This window comes from Grus americana, chromosome 3 (assembly GCF_028858705.1).
Source record: "Grus americana isolate bGruAme1 chromosome 3, bGruAme1.mat, whole genome shotgun sequence".
NCBI classification, from domain to species: domain Eukaryota; kingdom Metazoa; phylum Chordata; class Aves; order Gruiformes; family Gruidae; genus Grus; species Grus americana.
The window spans coordinates 20014386-20035569 of NC_072854.1; the positions used below are offsets into that span (position 1 = coordinate 20014386).

At 36.9% G+C, this 21184-nt stretch overlaps 1 protein-coding gene across 12 annotated transcripts in view; it reads left to right on the plus strand.

Annotated features, from left to right (window-relative positions):
- The window catches only part of EIPR1 (EARP complex and GARP complex interacting protein 1), a 126699-nt gene that overhangs the window by 5595 nt on the left and 99920 nt on the right, over nt 1–21184 (plus strand). For 10 of the 12 annotated variants that reach the window (XR_008576257.1, XR_008576254.1, XR_008576259.1 and 7 more), the window contains exons 2-3: nt 7963–8046; nt 14096–14228. Coding sequence is in view for 2 of the 12 variants with exons in the window: in XM_054819250.1 (XP_054675225.1) it covers nt 7963–8046; nt 14096–14228 (217 nt within the window). In the remaining 10 variants the exon portion in view is untranslated. Of the gene's footprint in view, nt 1–7338; nt 7430–7962; nt 8047–12659; nt 12954–14095; nt 14229–21184 lie in introns of those variants that run through there. The other 2 variants (XR_008576263.1, XR_008576264.1) reach the window with 2 other exon arrangements.

The following is a 21184-nucleotide window of genomic DNA, read 5'->3' on the forward strand; positions in this document are numbered from 1 at the left end:
GCTATGCAAGGCTTTGTGTGAGGGTTGCTTTTGTTGTTGTGAGGGTTCACAGAATCTGTCAGTTTTTGGAGTAGGGTCAATGCACGAAATACGTCAGTGGTGGGAATTCTTGTGCTGTGAAAGACTTGGAGAGAGCAGCTGAGAGCACTAAAGGTCACCTGGGCATGTGTGCTGCTAGCCTCTTCATTGATAGAGTCACTGCAGCTTATCACAGTTGAGGATAGAGGGTCTTCTACTGTGGTGGGGAAACAAGGCTGTCCTAACTAAATAAAGATCAAACTGTACCTACTTGAAAATTGAAATTATGCCAGAATGCAGAAATAATATTCATGACATTATCAGCCTAGGGCTTCTCTAGGGGGGGGGGGGGGGGAAGCTTTGTATTTTGCCTCCAGAATGAGTCATCAGTAAAGCAAGCCCTCTCCCACTTCCCTTCTCTGTTCCCATCCTCCCAAGTAGCAGTATAGTATTACTGGTTTTGGGCATAAGCAGATGACCAAATAACTTTAAATTCAGATTTGGGGACCGTAAGCCAAATACGGTGTCCTTTATATTTTTGTATTGCAAGTTCAGTGCCTGTTAGTACAGATTGATTGTATGAATTTCAAATGACACATGGTTGCAGAAATTCTTTTGATTGTATTACACTTAATGCAAATACTCAAATGTTGGGGTCAGTGTGTGTTTTCTTGTTTGCTGACACCAAACCAGTGCAGTGCATCAGCAAGACAAAATATATGTTGAAGAAGTACTGATCCTTTTTTCTTTGCTCATTAATGCCCTAAATAGTAACAGTCTAATTAAAAAGGTAATTTTGTGTATTTGGCTGGTATTTCAAAAGACATGGAGAAGAGAGTGTTTCAGGAGAAACTCAAAGTTGAATAAGATAGGTAATTTATTAAGGTGACAGATATGAAAAGTTTGGAATTACCATTGATAAATACACTTATGCGGTAGTGCTAATATATGGTGATACTGCTAGCAAAATGCTGTCCTGGGTATTTTTCACCGGAAGTTGAAGGCTCAGTGCTTACCCAGAAGGTGTCCCCATCTTGGGTGGAGGAGAAGGAGCACAGCCCGTTTGACTGCCTCTTCTGGGTCTTCAATCTCCTCTCTCCCCCTGGCGGAGTATGTTCCTCAATATCCTTTCTACTGTAACCTTAGCTGTTCCCCTCCCCGGGGTGATGTTTAACGTGACTTGGGTGGACAGTCAAGTATTATAGTCGTATATGTTTAGCATGTACTGCTTTTAGCTTATTATCATATTTAGGGATGGCAACTTTAATATTCATTTCACAGATAATTAAACAAAAGGCACCATGGCCTTCAAGATTCTGTATAGAAACTGTTTATCTGTTTATTCCGCATTCTTTAGCCAAAATGGGAGACCATCCTGCTGCTGTAAGACTGCCTCTTTCGACTGCTTCTCTTGCTGACCTTGTGGATCTCCATCCACAGTGTTTGCACAAGAGCTAAGTGGACACCAGTGTTTTTAACCTCTTACGTGTACGTCTCACAAGAACTTATGAACACAGCGTAGAGATTCAGTCCATTACGGTTCCACAAAGCACTTAGTTTAAACCAACCTTCTTTATCTTTTTGAGATTTGTCATTGTGATCCTCTGGATCATCTCTTGCTGTTGTCAAGGTCCATTCTCTCTGCAGGCTCTGTTCTATTTCTTTCCCTCAGAGGCTTTTATTATTCTGCAGATGGTCTAAATTGTCATGGTAAGGTAAAAGGTGGTCTTTGCCCAACATCACACCGAGCTTGGTGTAGGCATGGACAGCATGCGCAGTGTCCAGTTAGTGTGTTCTGCATTCTGGCACAATGATTGCCGTTTCTCCTGCTTTATCTTTACACTGCTGTTTGTCACACTTGCATTCTAAGTTTTTGCATGCCCTTTGCATTGCATTAATAAATATATCTTTTTGCAGTGGATTTGCAGTTTCAGTCGTTGTTGTCCTTTTCCTTTACATGTAATGCGTTTTGGGATCTGTTTCTAAGACAAGGGAGCAACTAGCTTACATGGTGGCAAAGCTGCGTCTTAATTCAGGGTGAGCCTGTTAGTCTGTTGACCATAATTACTATGTATGCAGTGGAATCTGTTAAGCATGTGTGCCTGAATGCAGCAGTACACAGTCATGTTTCCATATCTCGAATTAATCCCTCAATGCATTTAGTAAAGGAAGGACCTGTCTTCTGGCAATGGGGTAGGTGATGTTTGCTTTCTAGTTACATGTGCACTAGCTACAGTTTCCATGATAGGAGTAGTGCTAGGATAGAAAGTTTTCTATATCATTTATTACTTAAATATTTGCATATGGAGAGGTGGTGTGAAGTCTTAAATCTGAAATGTTCTATCTCCAGTGGGAAATGCTAACACAGGATTTCAATCATGTATAAAACTAAAAAAAAATTTATGTTTTTGCTTTCTTCTCTAGTAAAACCTCCTACACTCAGCTTTAAATGACTCATTACCACCCCCACCCTGTCTTTTTGATCTCTGTTCCTCCAAGGTGGTGGTGGTCTTCACTATGGGCTTAGTTTTACTTTTTCTGCTGTGGTAGAAGTATAGCATGTTCAAAGTTCATGCAGAATTTGTGGTTCTGCTACTTAAAGTGTAGCAGCTGTATTACCTTAGGAACAGATGATGCATTATGAACGCTTTTATAATTTTTATTTTTGCACACATGCATATGGTTATTCCACTCCAGGTGTGTAATTTATGGCTCTCTGGGGTACTTCAGGATGCAGTAAATGAAAATGCCAGTTTGCTAGGTTTGCTGAACTAGATTCTGTCTCCCTGACCAGTATTGAACTTCAGTGTGACTGTTGCCATAGGCTATTCAGTTTTATACTTCTGCTTAAGTATGAATTCACACCTTGTTTTAGAAAATTAAAAAAAGGAGTATATGAGTTTTAACTGTACTATAGGAGGCTACAATGCTCTCTTTAAAAAAAAAAAAAGAAAAAAGTCTCGAATATGGCATGTGGAACCTAGTTTTTATCATTAACACTTTAAATAATGTATTTAAGTACCTGCAATATTCCTTACACTGGAGTCCTAAGATTGATTTTTTTTTTTTGTTTTGTTTTTTTGTTTTCCTCTCCTTTCTACCTCAGCCTTACTTTTCCTCCAAATTGATTTTGGCACCTTGAAAGATTCTGGGTGGGCACGAGTGCCTAGCCCTGTGATGCACAGAGTACTAGTCAGGAATGCCTTTGGAGCGTGCTGATGCCATTCCCTTCATCTCTGTAAGAGTTGCTCAGCCATACAGAATTTTTTTTTCCCCTCTCTGAAAATGCAGGGATAAATTGATAATTGTTACATTCCTTTGGTTTTCTGTTTTGTGATTGTGTGCAACCCTTAATTTAGTGGAATAAATGAGAATTAGGGAGGCTACAGACTACTATGCAAAATAAATGCATAGACTTTGAAAAGCCTCTAAGGAGGGATGGTTCGTTCAGGTTCCTTGGCAGACTTGCGTGACATTGAGAAGTCTTTGGTGTTTGCTTTCCAAAGGCAGGATCTCCTTTGTGTTAGCTGAGTGGAATTTTGACTGCATATTTATAAACTTCCTTCTAGACTGTTAAAATACTTGGTTAGAGCGTCTATCACAAGCAAGTTGCCTCTATATCACCTCTGTTTTATAAATCTTTACCTGCTTTAAACCATGCACATTTCTTCATAGAGCTGTTGGTGAATATGAAGTTTGGACATGTAACCAAAAGGTTCTTTGTGGTTCATGATGGTTTAATCTTTGCTTGATAACAATTTTTTCCTAGTCTTAGGCCTTCTTTAAAAATGAAATGATCCAATTATATATGTTGTTGCATTGTCTAGAAGCATCAGTTAGGTGTAGCTTTGCTGTGACAGTGTGTGAAAGGATGACTTGTTTTCTCACTGTTTGCATCTTTCAGTTTTGTGTTCTGGGTATTTTCCATGCAACGTGGCAATTTTCTTAGTAAATAATACTTTAATATCTTAGGTAGTAAACTCTTTGGGGCTATATACAGTTTAGTGTTCTGTGGATGCTGACTTCATAAAAATAATAAGCTCTATTGGTTTAGGTTACAGAATCACAGATTGGTAGGTGTTGGAAGGGACCTCTGGGGATCATCTAGTCCAACCCCCCTGCTAGAGCAGGATCACCTAGAGCAGGTTGCGCAGGATCGCATCCAGGCGGGTTTTGAATATCTCCAGAGAAGGAGAGTCCACAACCTCTCTGGGGAGCCTGCTCCAGTGCTCAGTCACCCTCAGAGTGAAGAACTTTTTCCTCATATGCAGATGGAACTTCCCGTGTTCTAGTTTGTGCCCATTGCCCCTTGTCCTGTCACTGGGCACCATTGAGAAGAGTCTGGCCTCATCCTCTTGTTATCTGCTCTTTAGATATTTATAAGCATTGATCAGATCCCCTCTCAGTCTTCTCTTCTCCAGACTAAACAGACCCAGCTCTCTCAGCCTTTCCTCATACGAGAGATGCTCCAGTCCCCTTATGATCCTTGTAGCCCTCCGCTGGACTCTTTGCAGTAGTTCCCTGTCTTTCTTGGGCTGGGGAGCCCAGAACTGGACATGATATTCCAGATGTGGCCTTCACCAGGGCAGAGTAGACGGAAAGGATAACCTCCCTCAACATGCTGGCCATACTCTTCTTAGGGCAGCCCAGGACACCATTGGCCTTCTTGGCCACAAGGGCACATTGCTGGTTCATGCTTAACTTGTTGTCCACCAGCACTCCCAGGTCCTTCTCAGCAGTGCTGCTTCCCAGCAGGTCTACCCCCTAGCCTGGACTGGTGCATGGGGTTATTCCTCCCTACGTGCAGGACCCTACACTTGCGATTGTTGAATTTCATTTGGTTCCTCTCTGCACAACTCTCCAGCCTGTCCGGGTCTTGCTGAATGGCAGCGCAGCCTTCTGGTGTGTCGGCCACTCCTCCCAGTTTTGTTTCATCAGCAAACTTGCTGAGGGTACACTCTGTGCCCTCATCCAGGTCATGGATGAATATGTTGAACAAGACTGGACCCAATACTGACCCCTGGGGCACACCACTAGCTACAGGCCTCCAACTAGACTCTGTGCCACTTATCACAACCCTCTGAGTCCTGCCATTCAGCCAGTTCTTAACCCACCTCACTGACCCCTCATGAAACCCACGCTTCCTAAGCTTGCTTATGAGGATGTTATGAGAGACAGTGCCAAAAGCCTCACCGAAGTCAAGGCAGACAACACCCACTGCTGTCCCCTCATCTACCCGGCCAGTCATGCCATCATAGAAGGCTATCAGATTGGTCAAGCATGATTTCCCCTTGGTGAACCCATGTTGACCACTCTCGATAACCTGCTTTTCCTCCATATGCTTATTAATGACCCTCAGAATGAGCTGTTCCATCGCCTTTCCAGGGATGAAGGAGAGGCTGACTTGGCCTGTAGTTTCACGGGTCCTCTTGCCCTTTTTGAAGACCACAGTGATGTTGGCTTTCCTCCAGATTAATTGATATTAATTATATTATGCTTTTTGTTTATTTTCTATCTAGTAGTTGCAGTCATGAGGCAGGATGCTTTTGTGAAAGATGTTATTCGCAACCTGCTCTGACAGGTTACAGTGCAATATGACAAACTTAAGGCACTCTTCTTGATCTTGACAGCACTCCAAATTCAGTTATGTTGTTCATCACAAGGGTTTCTCAGTGTCTTCATCATCTGTTGAAATAACTTTTGTTTCTCTAAAAATAACTCAGAGTAGACAAAATTAGACATATCTTTGTGCAGGCGAGAACTAAAACTCCATTGTATTGTTATTTCTGTTATGAATCAGATCTTCCTGATTTTTGAATGATTGATGAATTTGAACCTTGCATTCTATGAATGTTGTAGTCTTTTATGACAGAGAATAAACAGTACTGAATTTCTTGTTGTGAAATGTATTTAAATATTTTTCTCAGGCCTTTTTATTTCTGCAAAACAGGAAATAATTTAAAAATATTTTGAAGAAGGGATAGAGAAGCTGATGACAAATGTTACCATCTATTGACATAATTTTATTTTGGGCACTTTGTGTCTAACCTCATGCATTTTTGAAAGCAGCATAATAAGACATACTCAAAAGGCTTTAAAAGGGGTGAAAACCCCTCTTTATTTTATTGAAGATCTTGGAGGGATCTTCTTCTGTTTGACTTACAGAAAGAACAGAAGCTTGCTTGATTGAAAGAGATACATAGCTGTTGGCTTATTTCTAGTGTTTTCTTCAAAATAATTGAAAACAGATCTGAAATGAAAAGGAGCTCTTGCCAAAGATCTGCAAATGTAAATTCTGTTCAAGACAAAAGGAAAGCTTCTCTGCAATCTTCTTGGTGAACTTTAGTCGTTTCTGTCAATCAGAAACACTGTCTAGGCTTGTTGTAGGTAAGTGCTGCGTAAATAGGAGAGTACAAACATTGGTATGGATTCACACTGATCTCTGATCTGCATTTGAGTATGTTTTGAACACAAGCTACTCACTGGATCATATTCTCTAGTGCTTTATATAGAAAGAAATGTTACACTACTAGCGTATACTTATGAAGCTCATTGCATTTTTTAACTTTTTATGCTCAATCTTAAGCAAAATATTATACTAAATCACACATTTTAGATGCAAGATAAGAAGTATCTACTCAGTAGGAGTTCAGGGCTTATTCTGAAAAATGAGTTGGTTCTTATTGTGCCTGCCAGACAAGGGCTAGTATTGTTTTGCCTTATTTAAGAAAAATCAAATCTCTTCAAGTTGCTATTCTAGAATTCAATTATTCTAAGTTTATATATTGTGATATAATGTTATTTTAAATATTCCCTTCTAAACCTCTAGGCATCTTTCTGATAGTAATTTAAAAATAAGTTTTAAACAGGACTATATTGAAGCTAAGTGTTCCTGAATCCAGAATGTAATCATTAGGTAGTTGCACAAGGGGATGGCAGAAGGAAGGGCCATTCAGCAGTTAATTGAATCCTTCTGAAGTATTAGTTTGCAATACAGGCTTTAGAAGAGATTAAGAGACTATTTTATGCCAAATGCGATGTGAATTGTAAAGGTTTGTTTTTCTGTTTTGACAAAAAAATCATATTGAACAATATTATTAGAGTATCTTCTGCATGGCAAGTAGTGGGTATTCCTCACAGTTTACTTATGGTTGCTGAAAGTGCCTTTGACTTTAGTTTACTTTCCATTTCCTCAAAATTAGCTAGGAGAGTCTCCACTAATGACTAGTGCAAACTGGCAATTGTGGTTTTAGTTCAAGCTATACGTTATTTCTCAATGTTTCCCATAGCTCTTAACTGTTTTGTTTTCCTTCCTCCAAGACTGTGGTTGGTGCAAGTTGAAGTAAGGCAGAGAGTCTAGCAGTCTCATCAGCAGTAATACAACAATAAGATTATGACAAAATTTTAATAGGTAAATAGCAAATTATTTCTCCTATGATTCAGACAGTTCTTATCTCTAGTGGCCTGGAGTGGAAAAGAAGGGCTTTGTTTTTTAACTTTCTTCTAAACTTGGTGGTTAATGGTGAAAAAGGAATTCATTTTTATGCAGGCATCTTCAGTCTGAATGGTTTGAAAACTTCTGCGAGAACAACCTCTTTCTTAGATATTGTAGCTAACATATTTAAGAATTGTCCATTGTTCTATAAAATTTTTTCAATTGATACAGAAGAATTAGTTTGGAAAAGCTGCTATAATATTGATTATTATCTGGCCTTCACTGTAACAGCGATAATGTATTTAACACTTGTATGTTACACACTTCTCTCAAATGTGAGAAACTGCACAAAAAATGCATCAACCAAAATAGACATAAAGGGCAGGAAAGTCTGCAGATTGTAAGAATGTAATGCTTAAAATTATAATTGATATGTAAGCTTCAAACTTTTTCATGAAATTAATGTATTGCATTAATTGGACTTTTCTAATGGCTTTCTTCTTCCCTAGGCACGAGCTTTAACACCTCAGACAGCAGAAACAGATGCAATCAGATTCTTGGTTGGAACACAGTCTCTTAGATATGATAATCAGGTAATTTTTCTGTCAAATGTCAGTTGTAATTTTTTTCCTTTTTTTTAACATTGTTCCAATATCGTTTATCTTCCTTTTTCCCTCTGTTGAATTTGAACATTAAGTGATAGTCAAGTTGAAGACTTATGTGAGTAGAATGTGAAGATATTGGTAAGAAATGTAGGTGAATGAAAACTGTGTAAGTTTTCTGAAAATTAAATTACTCTTCTAAATTGTATGACTAAGACTAGTAAAGGAACTGCCATATTGTTGTTAATTGAAATCTATAGATTCTCTGGAGCCATCTTTAAACCACAGAAGAGATGCAAAGTAAAACAAAAGTCTTTAAGCCTTGATTGCCTCTAATGGGACTCGTGGTTCATGCACAATTCTGTGTACGTGAAGCTTCATAAACTGGATTTTTCATTATTAATTATTGGCAATCGGCTATATCCTTTCTTATAATAAATTTAAAAGCAGTTTAAACTAAAATTTGAGTGACTTTCATGGCTCAATTTCTATTGGGCTGTTTCCTCTGCAGTTAAGAGTACGATACTTGTGATTGTACAGCCATTTTAATTTTTGTGACTGAATTTCAGTAAATGCCTTCATTCTGAAAGAAGATCTTGAGGCTCGAAGAATTAAAAGCTGTACTGAGTGCAAGTGGCAAGGCTTTGGTAGCAGGGGAACTGCAGTGGTGACTTCTGTGAGAAGAGGCCAGGGGTTGCCCGTGCTAGACATGGCAGGTTCCAGTGAACCCACCACAGGACACAGCTAAGCTGGGCAGCCTGGTGGCACCTCTGTTAAAATACTTAGGAAAGGAGAGAGAATGCTGGATGGAAAGAGCAGGAAGGAACAAAGACTGAGAAACAGCAGAGGTAAGACCAAGGTCAGGAGGAACAGAAGGTGCTCCATAGTGGAGCAGGTATCCACTGCAGCCTGTGGAGCACCTGTGCCACAGCAGGTGCATGTTCTTGAAGGAACCATGACCCATGAAGACCCTGTGCTGGAACAGAGTGAAAGCATATCAGAGAGAAAATGCTATGTACTGACCATAACCACTATTGCCCCACACCCCCCTGTGCTGCTTGAAGGGAGTTAGAGCAGTCTGGAGTGAAGTTAAGCCTGGGAAAGGGGGGGAAAGAATGGGCCAGTTTAAGTTTTATCTTTTTCTTTCCCACTACCCAAATTAGTAATTACATTTTAATTTTAATTGGCAATAAATTTAATTAGTTTACCCAAGTCAAGTTTGTTTATTACACTTACCAATTACTGCAGCAGTGATCTCCCTGTCTTTAGCTTGGCCCACGAGCTTTCTCATTCTTATTCTTCCTATTTTCTCCCCCTGTCCTGCTTGCAGAGAGGAAGCGGCTGGGTGGGAATCTGGCTGTTAGCCAAGGCTGACACCCCACAGAAACTCCTAGTATGGAGACAGTCACCAACTCTTCTGGAAGTGGTCTGTAATGCACTGTACAAAACCAACTTGGAACCATAGCTCTGGAAGATGTGAGCTGTCAATTCCCAGTGAGGTTTTGAGTTTGTTACTCAATGATAATACTGGATAAAGTTAAAGGAAAAAATATTCAAACATATAAGGGGGATGGAGCATTCAATTTCTTTACATTGTGGGTAATGCTTGTGAGACCAGTAACAAAAGAAGTGGCAGGACAAACTTAGTTAAAAATAAATACACAAAATCATTTTTCATTGTGCTGTCTCAGATGGTCTTCGTACATTTGGTTATAATGTGTTCTCTATGTTATTTTTTACTTTTTGGTTCAACTAATTAAATCCTGATACAAAATTGTAGTTGGAGAATGATTCTCACTTGTCAATTGATATCCAGCAGATATTCAGTAATTTAAATGTTTTGATTCAGGTAAGTTGATTGGGCATATACTCTGTATTTTAGAAATATCTCTATATACACATATTTCAACTTTATTGAGTATACTTTTCTTTTTCCAATGAATAACACTAATAATGGAAATGCAGGATGCTTCCTAGGGTATTAACAAATGTTTAGGGGTTAGTGGCCTTTAGCTGTGCCTCAGGCCATCAGCTTCTCTCAGCTAGTTGCTAATCCCCAAGAAGTGCCCTAGGCCTCAAGTCATTATTGCTTAATTCAGCACTAGGCTCTCTAGATTTGCTTAAAAACTTTTTTTTTAGTTACCTAACCTAACTTACAAGCTGTCTTGCAACCTCTAGTGCTTGAGCAAGTGCAGCACAGTGAGAGGTTTCTTATGCAGTGCCATTATGTGCAGAATATTTCTTCCCTTCTGGTCATGGACAGGTGTAGTGCGAATAAAAGAGCAGTAGTTGTACAGCTGGCATGGCAACTTCTGCCTCATAGAGGTTTATTGCTGTATGAAGCAATTTAGGCATTCATAGGAGATCTGGTGAAAATATTTTGCTATTAATACTGCTATTTCAAAGCAAAGGAAAATGTTTGTAAGACTTTGTATTCTGTCAATATTTGATATATTAACAGTGTGTAGTCCTTAGCATTTGGTCCTCATAACTTGCTGGAAATTGTTTAAGCAGTTTTTTTGATGCAAGAGATGTGTTCTACACAGTGTAGTTTTAGAACTTTTGTCCTCAGTACTGGCTTTTTATTCTGTTCTTTGATGCATTTACTGTATGCTTTGGAAGCATAAAAAGGAAGTATACATCACTTATTCTTTTCTGATCTCTCTCAGAACTCTCCAAGTTATTTCAGTCTTGTGTTTTAGAACCTAAAATACTTATTTTTGTGGGTTACCTTAATGCATGGTGTCATGTAGTCACAAAGCAGGGCATTGGCCGAACTAAAACAGTTCCCCAGTCTCTCATGACCATGAGTGCCTGATGAAAGAAAATGAATTATGGAGATTGCATAATTGAAGAAAAAGAGATATTTTGAGTTGAAATTAGTTAGTTTTAGTCTCCCTTCCTTGGCAATTTCCTTAGCAATTAATAATTCCTCCAGATTTTGAGAAGAACTAAATAGTTATTTGTTCTCATTCAAATCTCACTACTTTTTTCCTCAATACTTAGATTTGTATTCAGTGGGAATTTTTCCCAGTGTAATTACAGCAGATTAGTAACTCGTGTGTGTAGTTACTGGTAGTAGAATCAGTCACTTCTAAGAGGTGTTTTCCACAAGGATCGTGTTCCACAAGAGCTATGATTACACTTACCATTAACCATTACACTACAGTCATGTTTAGAAAGTTCTCTATATGGACTTAGATGTTTTCTGTTTCCTCATCTATGGTGTCCATATGCTGCACTAACTCATCCATGGTAAAGCTCATTTCCACACTCCAACAAGAAAAGTTAGAAAGATCATGATTCAAGAAATGAAGGATAACACCCCACAGAACTGAAGCTTGTCCAGGTCTGTCAGTTATTATAGGTGATGATTTCTTCAAATATTTGTCTTCATGGCACCACACTGGTACAGTATTTGGTACTAGTACATTTTCTATGAAAATTCTTTTGTCCTTAGGATTTAGCAAAATCACTGTTCTATATGATAAATACTATTTAGCATGTATTCAAATCAACATGATTAAGAAGATCATTAGCAGAAAAACATTGGGGGAACTTTTGCAGTCCTTTCTGTTAAGCTGATCAACTTTTTCTGGTAGATTGTGTTGCTTGGCATAGCTGTGAAAGATGTAATTTTTCAACTCAAAAGGGTATAAACAATATTCTTGCATAAGAATTAAATTTCAGATTTCCTAAAAGTCTCAGTCTGGACCTTTAATCGGTTAACTGTGTGTTCCAACAGAGTTTCCAGCTATCCGTGATGTCAGCTGAAGCTGAAACATAACAGCAGAGGAGAAATTGGTTATTTGTGCCTTCAAAGGGCTTCACACGGGGTAAAGAGTGCTCCCTTAGCTTATGTGCTGAGTGACCCTGTTAACCTGGTTACTGTGGGTAAAGAATGTGTGTGACTGCGGTAAATGGGATTTAGATTTGTGGTTTACCTGCAGGGACTTGGGTTGAGCTGCCAGAGGAGGCTCCAGTGACCCCAAGGGAAGGTTGCCTTCCCCTGCTATTCTTTTTTTTTTTTTTTTTTTTTTTGAGACAGCTGAAAACAAGCACATTTAGCAGGTCTGATTGTGCCTTACATGGGAATAACTTATATAATACAATAACTTTTAATTTTTGAACTATGACACATCTTCACATATTTCACACTGTTTCTCTGTTAAATACCCGATTCAGTAAACTTCAGAGATCCTCTTCTTTATGCTAAAGTCAATTACCAGTATTTTGCTGTATAAAATTAACAACTTCTTGCCATGAGTCTGTTGAAAATGTTTTACCTTAGAGTTGTGAATATGTTGCTGTTCTTTACCTTCCAGTTCTGTGCTTGTAAAGTAGCTGTTAAACTTACAACTCAAACTGTTGACAAGTCAATTCAGAAAATCAAAATGTATCTGATTAGAGTAGCATAGAAGGCTGAATAGATGAGGTCTTTCAATTTTTATTTAAAAAAACCCCAACAAACCAAGGGATGAGATTAAACTGATCTTTAATGATGAAATGAGCAAGAGCTTTCTGTTAGACAGAAGCTCTTGAATCGAGATACAGAGAGTAGATCAGAGAAAGCATGTACAGAAAGGCAAAGTAAAGTGAAATGATAGATAAGTCTAAGTGATATTACTCTGGGGAGTTTTGAAAGGCAAGAGGGTCACTCTTTAGGTTGGACTTGAAGGTGGTTATGCAGTTGGTGGGACAGATGGATTGTGTCCTGATTCCTAGGTAGATTTCTAGGTTCAGGGCAACAAATGAAGTCTGAAAAGACAACTTGCTAATCAGCTGCAGAGGTGCTTACATGCCTTGGATGATAGAGTGGAAGAACAATACGATGAGTGTCCAGCATTATATTTGAAGGAGGAGTTGCTGATGACGGTGTTTGGAAGAGAAAGGAAAAGGTAACATGTAAATTCAGCCCTTTGAAAAAAACAAAAGTATATAATATTACCAATTTAGACTAAGTTGAGACCTATTTAGCAGCTTCTGTATTTGAAGAAAATTTCCTGTAGTATTGTGTAGCTAAGATTTTTGCAGTGATTCAGTAGTTAATTCAGTAGACAGACTGAATTCAGTCATTATGATAGGATGTCTCTTCTTTCTCTTTGTTGTTCACCCAACTTTGCTAATGAATTTTTAATGAGAATACAATTCTCTAAAAATTGTGGGTCTTCTACAATTTATTTTTTCACTGTTGAGCTTAGTAGAATTGGTCCCATGAGTAAAGTTACTTGTGTATGTTGTGCCAGGCTAGAATCTTTCTCAATTTCTTCTATTTCTGAGGCAACTGTAGAAGAACAACTAACTAAAAATAGGGAGGAAAAATGAGAGTAATGTAGGCCTATTGAAAAAACTAAAACCAAACCAAAAACCAAACAAAAACCTTGGAACAAACAAAAATCAAAATCACAAAAAGCAAACCTAGCTGTATGTCTTTTAAAAGTCTTATCTATATATTTAAAAATTACTGTTTTTCTTCATCTTTCAGTTCAACACTTTCCATGTAGTATAAGAAGTATTGTAGATTTATATATTGGTACAGATACGTGATTGCTGAAGTGAACTCTCAAAAATTTCTTACTGAATTTACAGTATTTGTTTCAAATGAGAGTCCTTTCCCTCTCTCCCCTTCTTTCTTTGTAGGATGTTTGCATTCAATGATTTGGATACAAAATTGGTGCAGACATTTAGACTAAGGATAGTAATGTTGTTTCTGTTTATTGCTATCAGAAATGTTGAATTGCAATACAAGTGGCTTATTTACTATTTGCCATAAAATGAAAAATCACCTTCAAGCTTTAAGCTGTAAAATTGAGAAGAATAAACATGGTGTTTCCTCAAAACAGGGCAATTGCTTGTGTTTTTCTAGAAAATTATATCCTGCATGAAATCAATGATATACTAAATTGTTAGTATAACAATTAATTAAAGTAGATATCGGTTATAAAATTCTCATTAAATTGTTCTGTGCAGTCATCGTGTATAATTAAGACCCACAGGAAAACATTTGAAACTCTAATGTTCTCTTTTATTGTATTTGCAGATTCACATCATAGATTTTGATGATGAAAATAACATTATAAACAAAAACGTTCTCCTTCATCAAGTGGGTGAAATTTGGCACATTAGTACCAGTCCTGCAGATAAAGGTGTACTAGCAACCTGCTACAATAAAAGTAAGTCCTTTCTAACCTTGTTAAACTTGTTTAAGTGTTTTGATATTTTTGAATGTGCAAAGACTATCTAGCTATGTGTAAACACTCTAAGTTGGAGTGTTACAACTTACACAGGTATTTTTCAAAAAATCTTCTGTACCTTTACCTGTTCCTCATTTGTCTCTCATCCTTAGGTCATCTTGGTTAGAAGTCTACTTTTTCATTCATGTCAAGGAAAGCAGCAAAATAAAAGCATTGCTTGCCTGATTAATGCAAAGCACGGCAAATAAAACGTATTCCTGTTATTTTAGGCTTCATTCTTTTTATTGTTTTATATGTTTGCTTTTGACAGTGGAAGTAAATGTCTTTCAAAACAGCATCAGGTCAGCATCAAGCTCTCTTTAAAAATGCAGGTGAAGTTTATATACAATGTTATTTGTTATATGTTTAATGCAGATATGCCCACAAAGAACTATAAATTCTTATTTAAATATCTCATCAGAAACAGTAGGAATGCCCCTTGTGTAACCTAACACAAAGGGCACAGCTATTGAAATTAAGGATCTGTGTGCATTTCCTAGGTGAGACAGGTGTGAAGATTCTCTGTATAAGGCTTGAAAAATCCACTTGCATCACTTGGGAAAGGGAGTACTTTTCTCTCTGACAAGCAAGAAATTGGAATAAATATTATTTCTTCTGGGAAATATTAGTCCATTCTTTCATGGAAATACAGTCCAAGAATATGAGAATAAGGTAGTGATTTTCAGATTTTGTGCATGTGTGGACAGCTGTAGAGATGTGAATTCCTGCTGCTCAACCTTGTGCCTCTGTTAGAGAGAAGGTTCCAGGATTGCTCAGTTCTCCTAGTTCTTCTGGATTGAAATAAAAGCACTAAAATTTTAATTTCCTTCACAAATTTTATGTGAATATTTTAAAAACAATTCTAGAAGATAGAGTAATAAAGAGCTTTTTCTGTTTTCTAAACTGAAAATGATTATATTTTGATTAAAAGAGAACACTAAAATGGTATTGGCCTGTTCTTTGATTACTTTTTACTCTCTGGTTGACTTACTAGAGGTAACTTCCTCACCTTGCCAGTGATCTGTGGAGAAAATGAGAAAGCAGTAATCGGTCCTGAAATTCTAAAGTCGTCTTAGTAATTTTGTGGCTAGTTTCAGAGGAGAATCTGAGAAAGTTGTCTGAAGTCTCCTTTAAAGAAAATTAAAACAAGTTTCTAATTTTGTTTCTCTAGCCTTTGAGTTGATTGCAGGTTTTTTTTCTTAAATAATATTGTACTGCATGGAATAGTGTGAAATATTTTAAAGAATTTACCTCTTTTCCCCTACATAATTGAATAGCAAGGTGATACGAGATAGCTTATCAAGTCCAGTATTTCATGTATGTACTGTACCATTTAATGTTAACCAGTCTTAATTTATTCAATTTGTATCTATTTTTGAGCTGAAGTGCTGTTCTAGAAAGTATGGTTAAAACAAATAATTTTATACTCTCTTCTCAAAGGTCTATATTTTAAGTTTTCTGTTCCTGATAGCATGTTATAGCAATATGCGTATTAATTGAAAATCCTCTTTGGAAGAGAGCTTACTGAGATTGTTTGGATGGATGCTCAATTCTGTCTCTGTGAGGTTTCTGATTTTCATTATTGGACCTATTAATTCATATGCATGTTTTCTATTCTAGCTTCTTTGTGTTCTAGATTTAGTTTACCTAGTTTCTGAACACCAAGCTTTATTGTTTGTACTTCATGCATCTTCACTTAGAATCATCAGTCATAAACTTTCTGCAGAAGACAAGATCTGATTCTTAAATGATTATTGACAACTCTAACAGCGTATAGAACAGAAAGCACACAGCATGGGGTTCTAATAAGGAATACTAAGTTTAGCAGACAACTTATTTCAAGTAGTAATGCAACCAAATTAAGCAATCGAAACCTTTAAAACACTTTTATGTATTGCATTTGTTTTGTTATTTTAAAAAGACTCTTAACTATTTTCCTCATTGAAGTACCAGTCAAATGAGATGATGCTGTCAGGAACAGTCATAGATATTGTGACCGTCTCTTGTGTCTGAGCCCGGTATTTCTGGCAAATCTTGACTGTTGTTGAACTGGAAGATTGAAGAAATGTGATGTGTGTCCATTATAAATAGCTATTTTTTAAAAAAGTTGCTGAAGTGGTGAAATGTGGCATTGAAGAAAAGTGGAATCATGCATTTTACGTTTCATAGCTCATTGAGGTAAGCTGATGGAATAGGGTGAAGCACTCACAAAAAAAACTTGGAAATTTCTTCTTTTATGTAGGGAGAGATACTGAGTTTTCTGCTACTTTCTCACACTTACAGATCATTAGCATAACCAAGATATGAATAAGGTCTTATGTTGCTTCATGAAAAAAAGATGTAGTAGGTGCAAACAGAAGAGCGCTATTTTCACAGCTCTCTTGTTCTTTGTTTTTTGTCTAAGAGGAGAAGTATGCCTTTCATATAGGAAGTCTGGGGAATATAATAATGGTTGAACTGAAAGAGTACCACTGTGTACCTACTTTGAAGAGAGAGGCTTCGTTAACTTTTTAAAAGCATTTTGCAGCTAGTGATAGAGAAAAATATTGATTCCTGAATAATTTCCTTGTTTGTTTTAGCGTTTCAGTCATCTGGACTTGCTGTTCTTCAGAGTGCATATTAATTCTTTTTCTAGAGCTGACATGCAAGATACAAGATTTCTTTTTAAACATACTTACCCTAGATTTTATCTACTCTTCCTTTTTTGAAATCATACCATATTTTTAAAATGCAGTGAAAAATCTTTCTGCAGTTGTTATCTCCTGTAATATTATTGAGAAATTAAAACTCTTTTTTTACTTGAATACTTGACAGTTAATACTACTGCCTCAAAAAGTCAAAGATGACGCTAGCAGTCTTGCTGTATGTTTTGAAATACAAGGGATCTGATGTGACTTGCTTCTCTCTTCTCTTGTAGTGATAAAACTTAGCAAAATAATGTAATACGCCTAGTTTTTTGTTAATATCTGCTGTGTGCTAAGAATGGCATGAAGGGAACCAATACTCATATTCAGCTGGTAACGGTACATTATTTGTGGGGTCAAGAATGAAATGGACAGTTGCAAGCTCTCTGTGTGTGTTTGAGAAGTATGCTGATATAATAATGTTCTGAAGTTTTTACTTTTCTGGTTGAGAGAGGCCTTGAATTGGTGTAACAAGGCTCTTAATCAAAAGTTGAACAATCCTCTTGGATGGGAAAGTTCCTATGTTTGGGTTTTGGTTTTTTTGGTTGGCTGTTTTTTTTCTTTCTTCAAAGAAGGCATTTTAGCTACTTCTAAGCATGATGGTGTGGGATTTTACAGATCTGAAGCTTTTTTCATGCGTGTTGGATATGTATGTATGTTTGGGGGTTTTTTTGGTTTGTGGTTGTTTTCTGTTTGGCTTTTTGTTTGTTTTTTTCCTGTAATGTATATACATCATCTGCCTGCAAAGTCATAGTTATGAGACTTTTTTCCCTGAATCATATGGGTAGGAAACCTCCTTCAAAAGGAATGATACTAATGTAGAAACAATCCACCCCCATCACTCTCTGGGGGGTTTACAAATATGTTTTTTTCCTGCTTCATGGATATGTGAAATCTTTTTACTTGTCCTTGACACGTGTAAATGAAAGAGGCATAAGGAGGTAGATCTTCAAATGTAGATGACGATGATGATGATTACACCTACTGAAAAGTCATGTGAAAAGCATTAACATAATAGCTAGGCTTCCATGTCAGTGAAAATTAATTTCCTTGTTGTCCACTAGGTTATTTTTTTAAGTGCTGACTCCTGATAAATTCAGGGTTTGTTTTTTTTTTTTTTTTTCCCCATGAATGGCTAAACTTGCAAGTGACCACAATTCAATCATCATTTTGAAATGAGCTTCTATTTTTTAGAAACTCTAGGTAAGATCTGCCAAAAGTGCCAAATACAGTGTACTTCAACAATTGGAGACAGACTCTCAACTCTTATTTTTAGCAGACAGGTCAAATAAGAGTTACTGCCCTTTTACATGAACCCCATCAGAATATTTACTGGTATATTGATTCTGCAATCTCTTTAAATTCATATGCTTTCGAGAAAAGTAACTTCCCTAAAAAGTAAAATAAGGTGGCTTAGATAACTTTCTTCTCAAGAAGTCACAGAGAAATTTAAATCCTTGCTGAATATGCAGTTTGGGAGCTATGTTCTCTAAATAATGAATAAAATTAATTTAAATGCTCTGTATTCTTTTGTTCAAGGTATTTTACTAGGGTATTGTTATATAAGTAGGTTTTAAAAAGAAAAAAAAAATTCCTTTCAAGTCAAAACCCAGGAAAACTCATTTTCTTGTTAGCATCAGTATTTACTACTCTGATTTCTAATTTTGACATTGCATCATTAATAAAGACTTGTATCTTTTCATTCTGGATGGTGGTATCAACTAGAATAATACTGGTTCCAATGGCATTGGAACAAATACATCTTTGGATATTAACCAGAAATTTCATGTTCTGGGCCATTTTGTCTTAAAATAAAGACAAAACTGTGTAACTGTCTTCCACCCCTCCCCATGCACACACATTAAAAATACCGATTTAGAAAAATTACATAATTGCCAAGGGAAAACTTACTCTACTCAGTTCCTGTCTTGATTGCAGTGGTCCCCCCTCCCACCAATAACGGATATATCACTTAGGGAATTTTATACTATTACTACTGATGTTATAGGAAGATGATTTTATTATCAAGTGATAGACTTACTAGTTATATGTAATCTGATCTTTGCTGAAAGTTAGGCAAGAAATTTACTATGCTGGAGGCATAGTACTGGCCTATACTACACGTTTCCAGTATACTTGGCACTGTTGTATGCTAGAAATGTATTAAGGCCATTTCTGTGTAACTGGCATTGCTACAAGATGTGTAGTTGGTAGACCTAGTAATTGATCAGAGGTAATGTTGTTCTCTGCTTTTTTGTCGTTAATTGCTACCTTTGCCATTAAAAACTGCTTGTTTCATATTCAAATGGTAGTCTGGATATAGCCAAAGCATGATAAAACAACAAATGTTTTTTGATATACATTAAAACCAATTTAGTAACAGGTAACACTTTGTAAGTTTAATTTTGCATCTCTGTTTTAATAAATAAGTAAGATTTCTAGGGTTTTTAAACATGGTGGTGGTGAAGGAGAGAACAGTATAGTAACCTGTGAACCTAGTGGCTTTCTTATGTTTTAGAAACACAACTGGATCCTTCAGATCCACGGTTTAAAATAAATAAATGAAAATCCCTGACATGAGCTACCTATTTTGGGCAGTCATTACACCAATAGGTAACTTTTTGGGGGGGCAACTGTATTTGGCAGACATTTGGTATTGTGAGCTTTGTAAGAATTAGGAATGCTGTATTTTATCCCAGATTCCCTAACTGAAGGGAGAAAAATAAATAAATATGTGAAAGAAGCTAGGTAGAAGACGGGATTAAAATATTAATATCTTGGGGACAAGGGAAGAAGCCTTTGTAAAATTAATCCTTGAAATAGCTAGATGAATTTATGCATTATTAGTCAGTTTTGGGACATATTGATGCATCATTTTTCCGCTCTATTAAGGCAAGTCAACTGAATTAAAATAAGGGGTGGGCTTTTTTCTTGATCAGGCTGAGATTGCTACTGATAGCTTTAAAGTAGGTAAGAATTAAGGGGAAAAATTAATTTGCTAGTCTTCTAGCTTTAGAAGTTAAATTAGATTGTTAAAGTTCAGTATGGTACAGATTAGGTTAAAAAAAAGCTACAAGGATGGATTGTTGAGGGAAGGGTGCAATGTACAGAGGGGTTTGGGTGATGATAATAAAGGTGGCAATAAGCTAGAGTGCTACAGTTGCATTTTAATTGGATAATGCTTAATTTCTGAAAAGTTACATTGGCTTATTTGCCTCTGATATTTATTAATATCTTAAAGTTATGTTCAACAAAGCAGAAATCAAATAACTTGCTTCACAGTGGTCCAGAAATAAAAAGGAGAATGCTGTATTTAGTGGAAAATCCCTGTCAGAACAATTCTACCTTCCTTTTTGCTATTCTGACTAGCTGTAGTCAATTGACTATTCATTTTTTACTTTCTTTAAAATGTGACAGGAGTGACACTTTTAAAAATGTGAATAAGAAAGGTGACAATGTAATTAAGGAGATTATAGCATCTTAGTAGAAATGCACTTTTAAATAGCAGAATAGAATAATGATGGGGTGGGGTGAGGGTCAAGAATGTACGCTCCAAATAATGATAGAAACCAATGAGAATAATGGTACTCTAAATATAATAATAAGTTTAAAAATGAAGATAAATTAGTCTTCAAATGTGCAAGAAATTGGTAGCCATCCAAGAGCTCTATTCACCTGTTAAGGGGAAAGTTATTTCACATGTGTATCACTACTTAAAGTTTGAAAGAAGCCTTGCTTCACTATTCAAAAGAGCATCCTAGCCAACCCAGGATAAATGTTTCATTGTGATGAGGTGAAATGCTAAAGCCCTGTAGATTGAGCTAGAGCGGAGTCTCTCAGAAACCAGAACAATGAAAACCTGACAAAGCCTCCGGACTATGTCCCGTATACCATCTTGGTATTGCTTAAAGTTTCAGACTACAGGAAGGGAAATAGGAAAGCCATTTGAATGGACTTCTGAGGCAGGGAGAAATACCAACAGATTAGAAGGTGTCTAGCTTCATTTTTGTATGTCAAGTAGGTGATGGAAGCCTCAGATCTAGGGTTGGCTGAAAAAAGTGGGATCCCTGTGTGAAGACCTTAACCCAGGGAATACTTGGAAATATGTCAATTCCTGAATGATGCTGTCATTGTCAGTCCGGTTTGTAATACACTGTCAGTGGGTGATTGAAAAATTTACAGATTAGGTGGATGCACGGGGATGAGTACAGG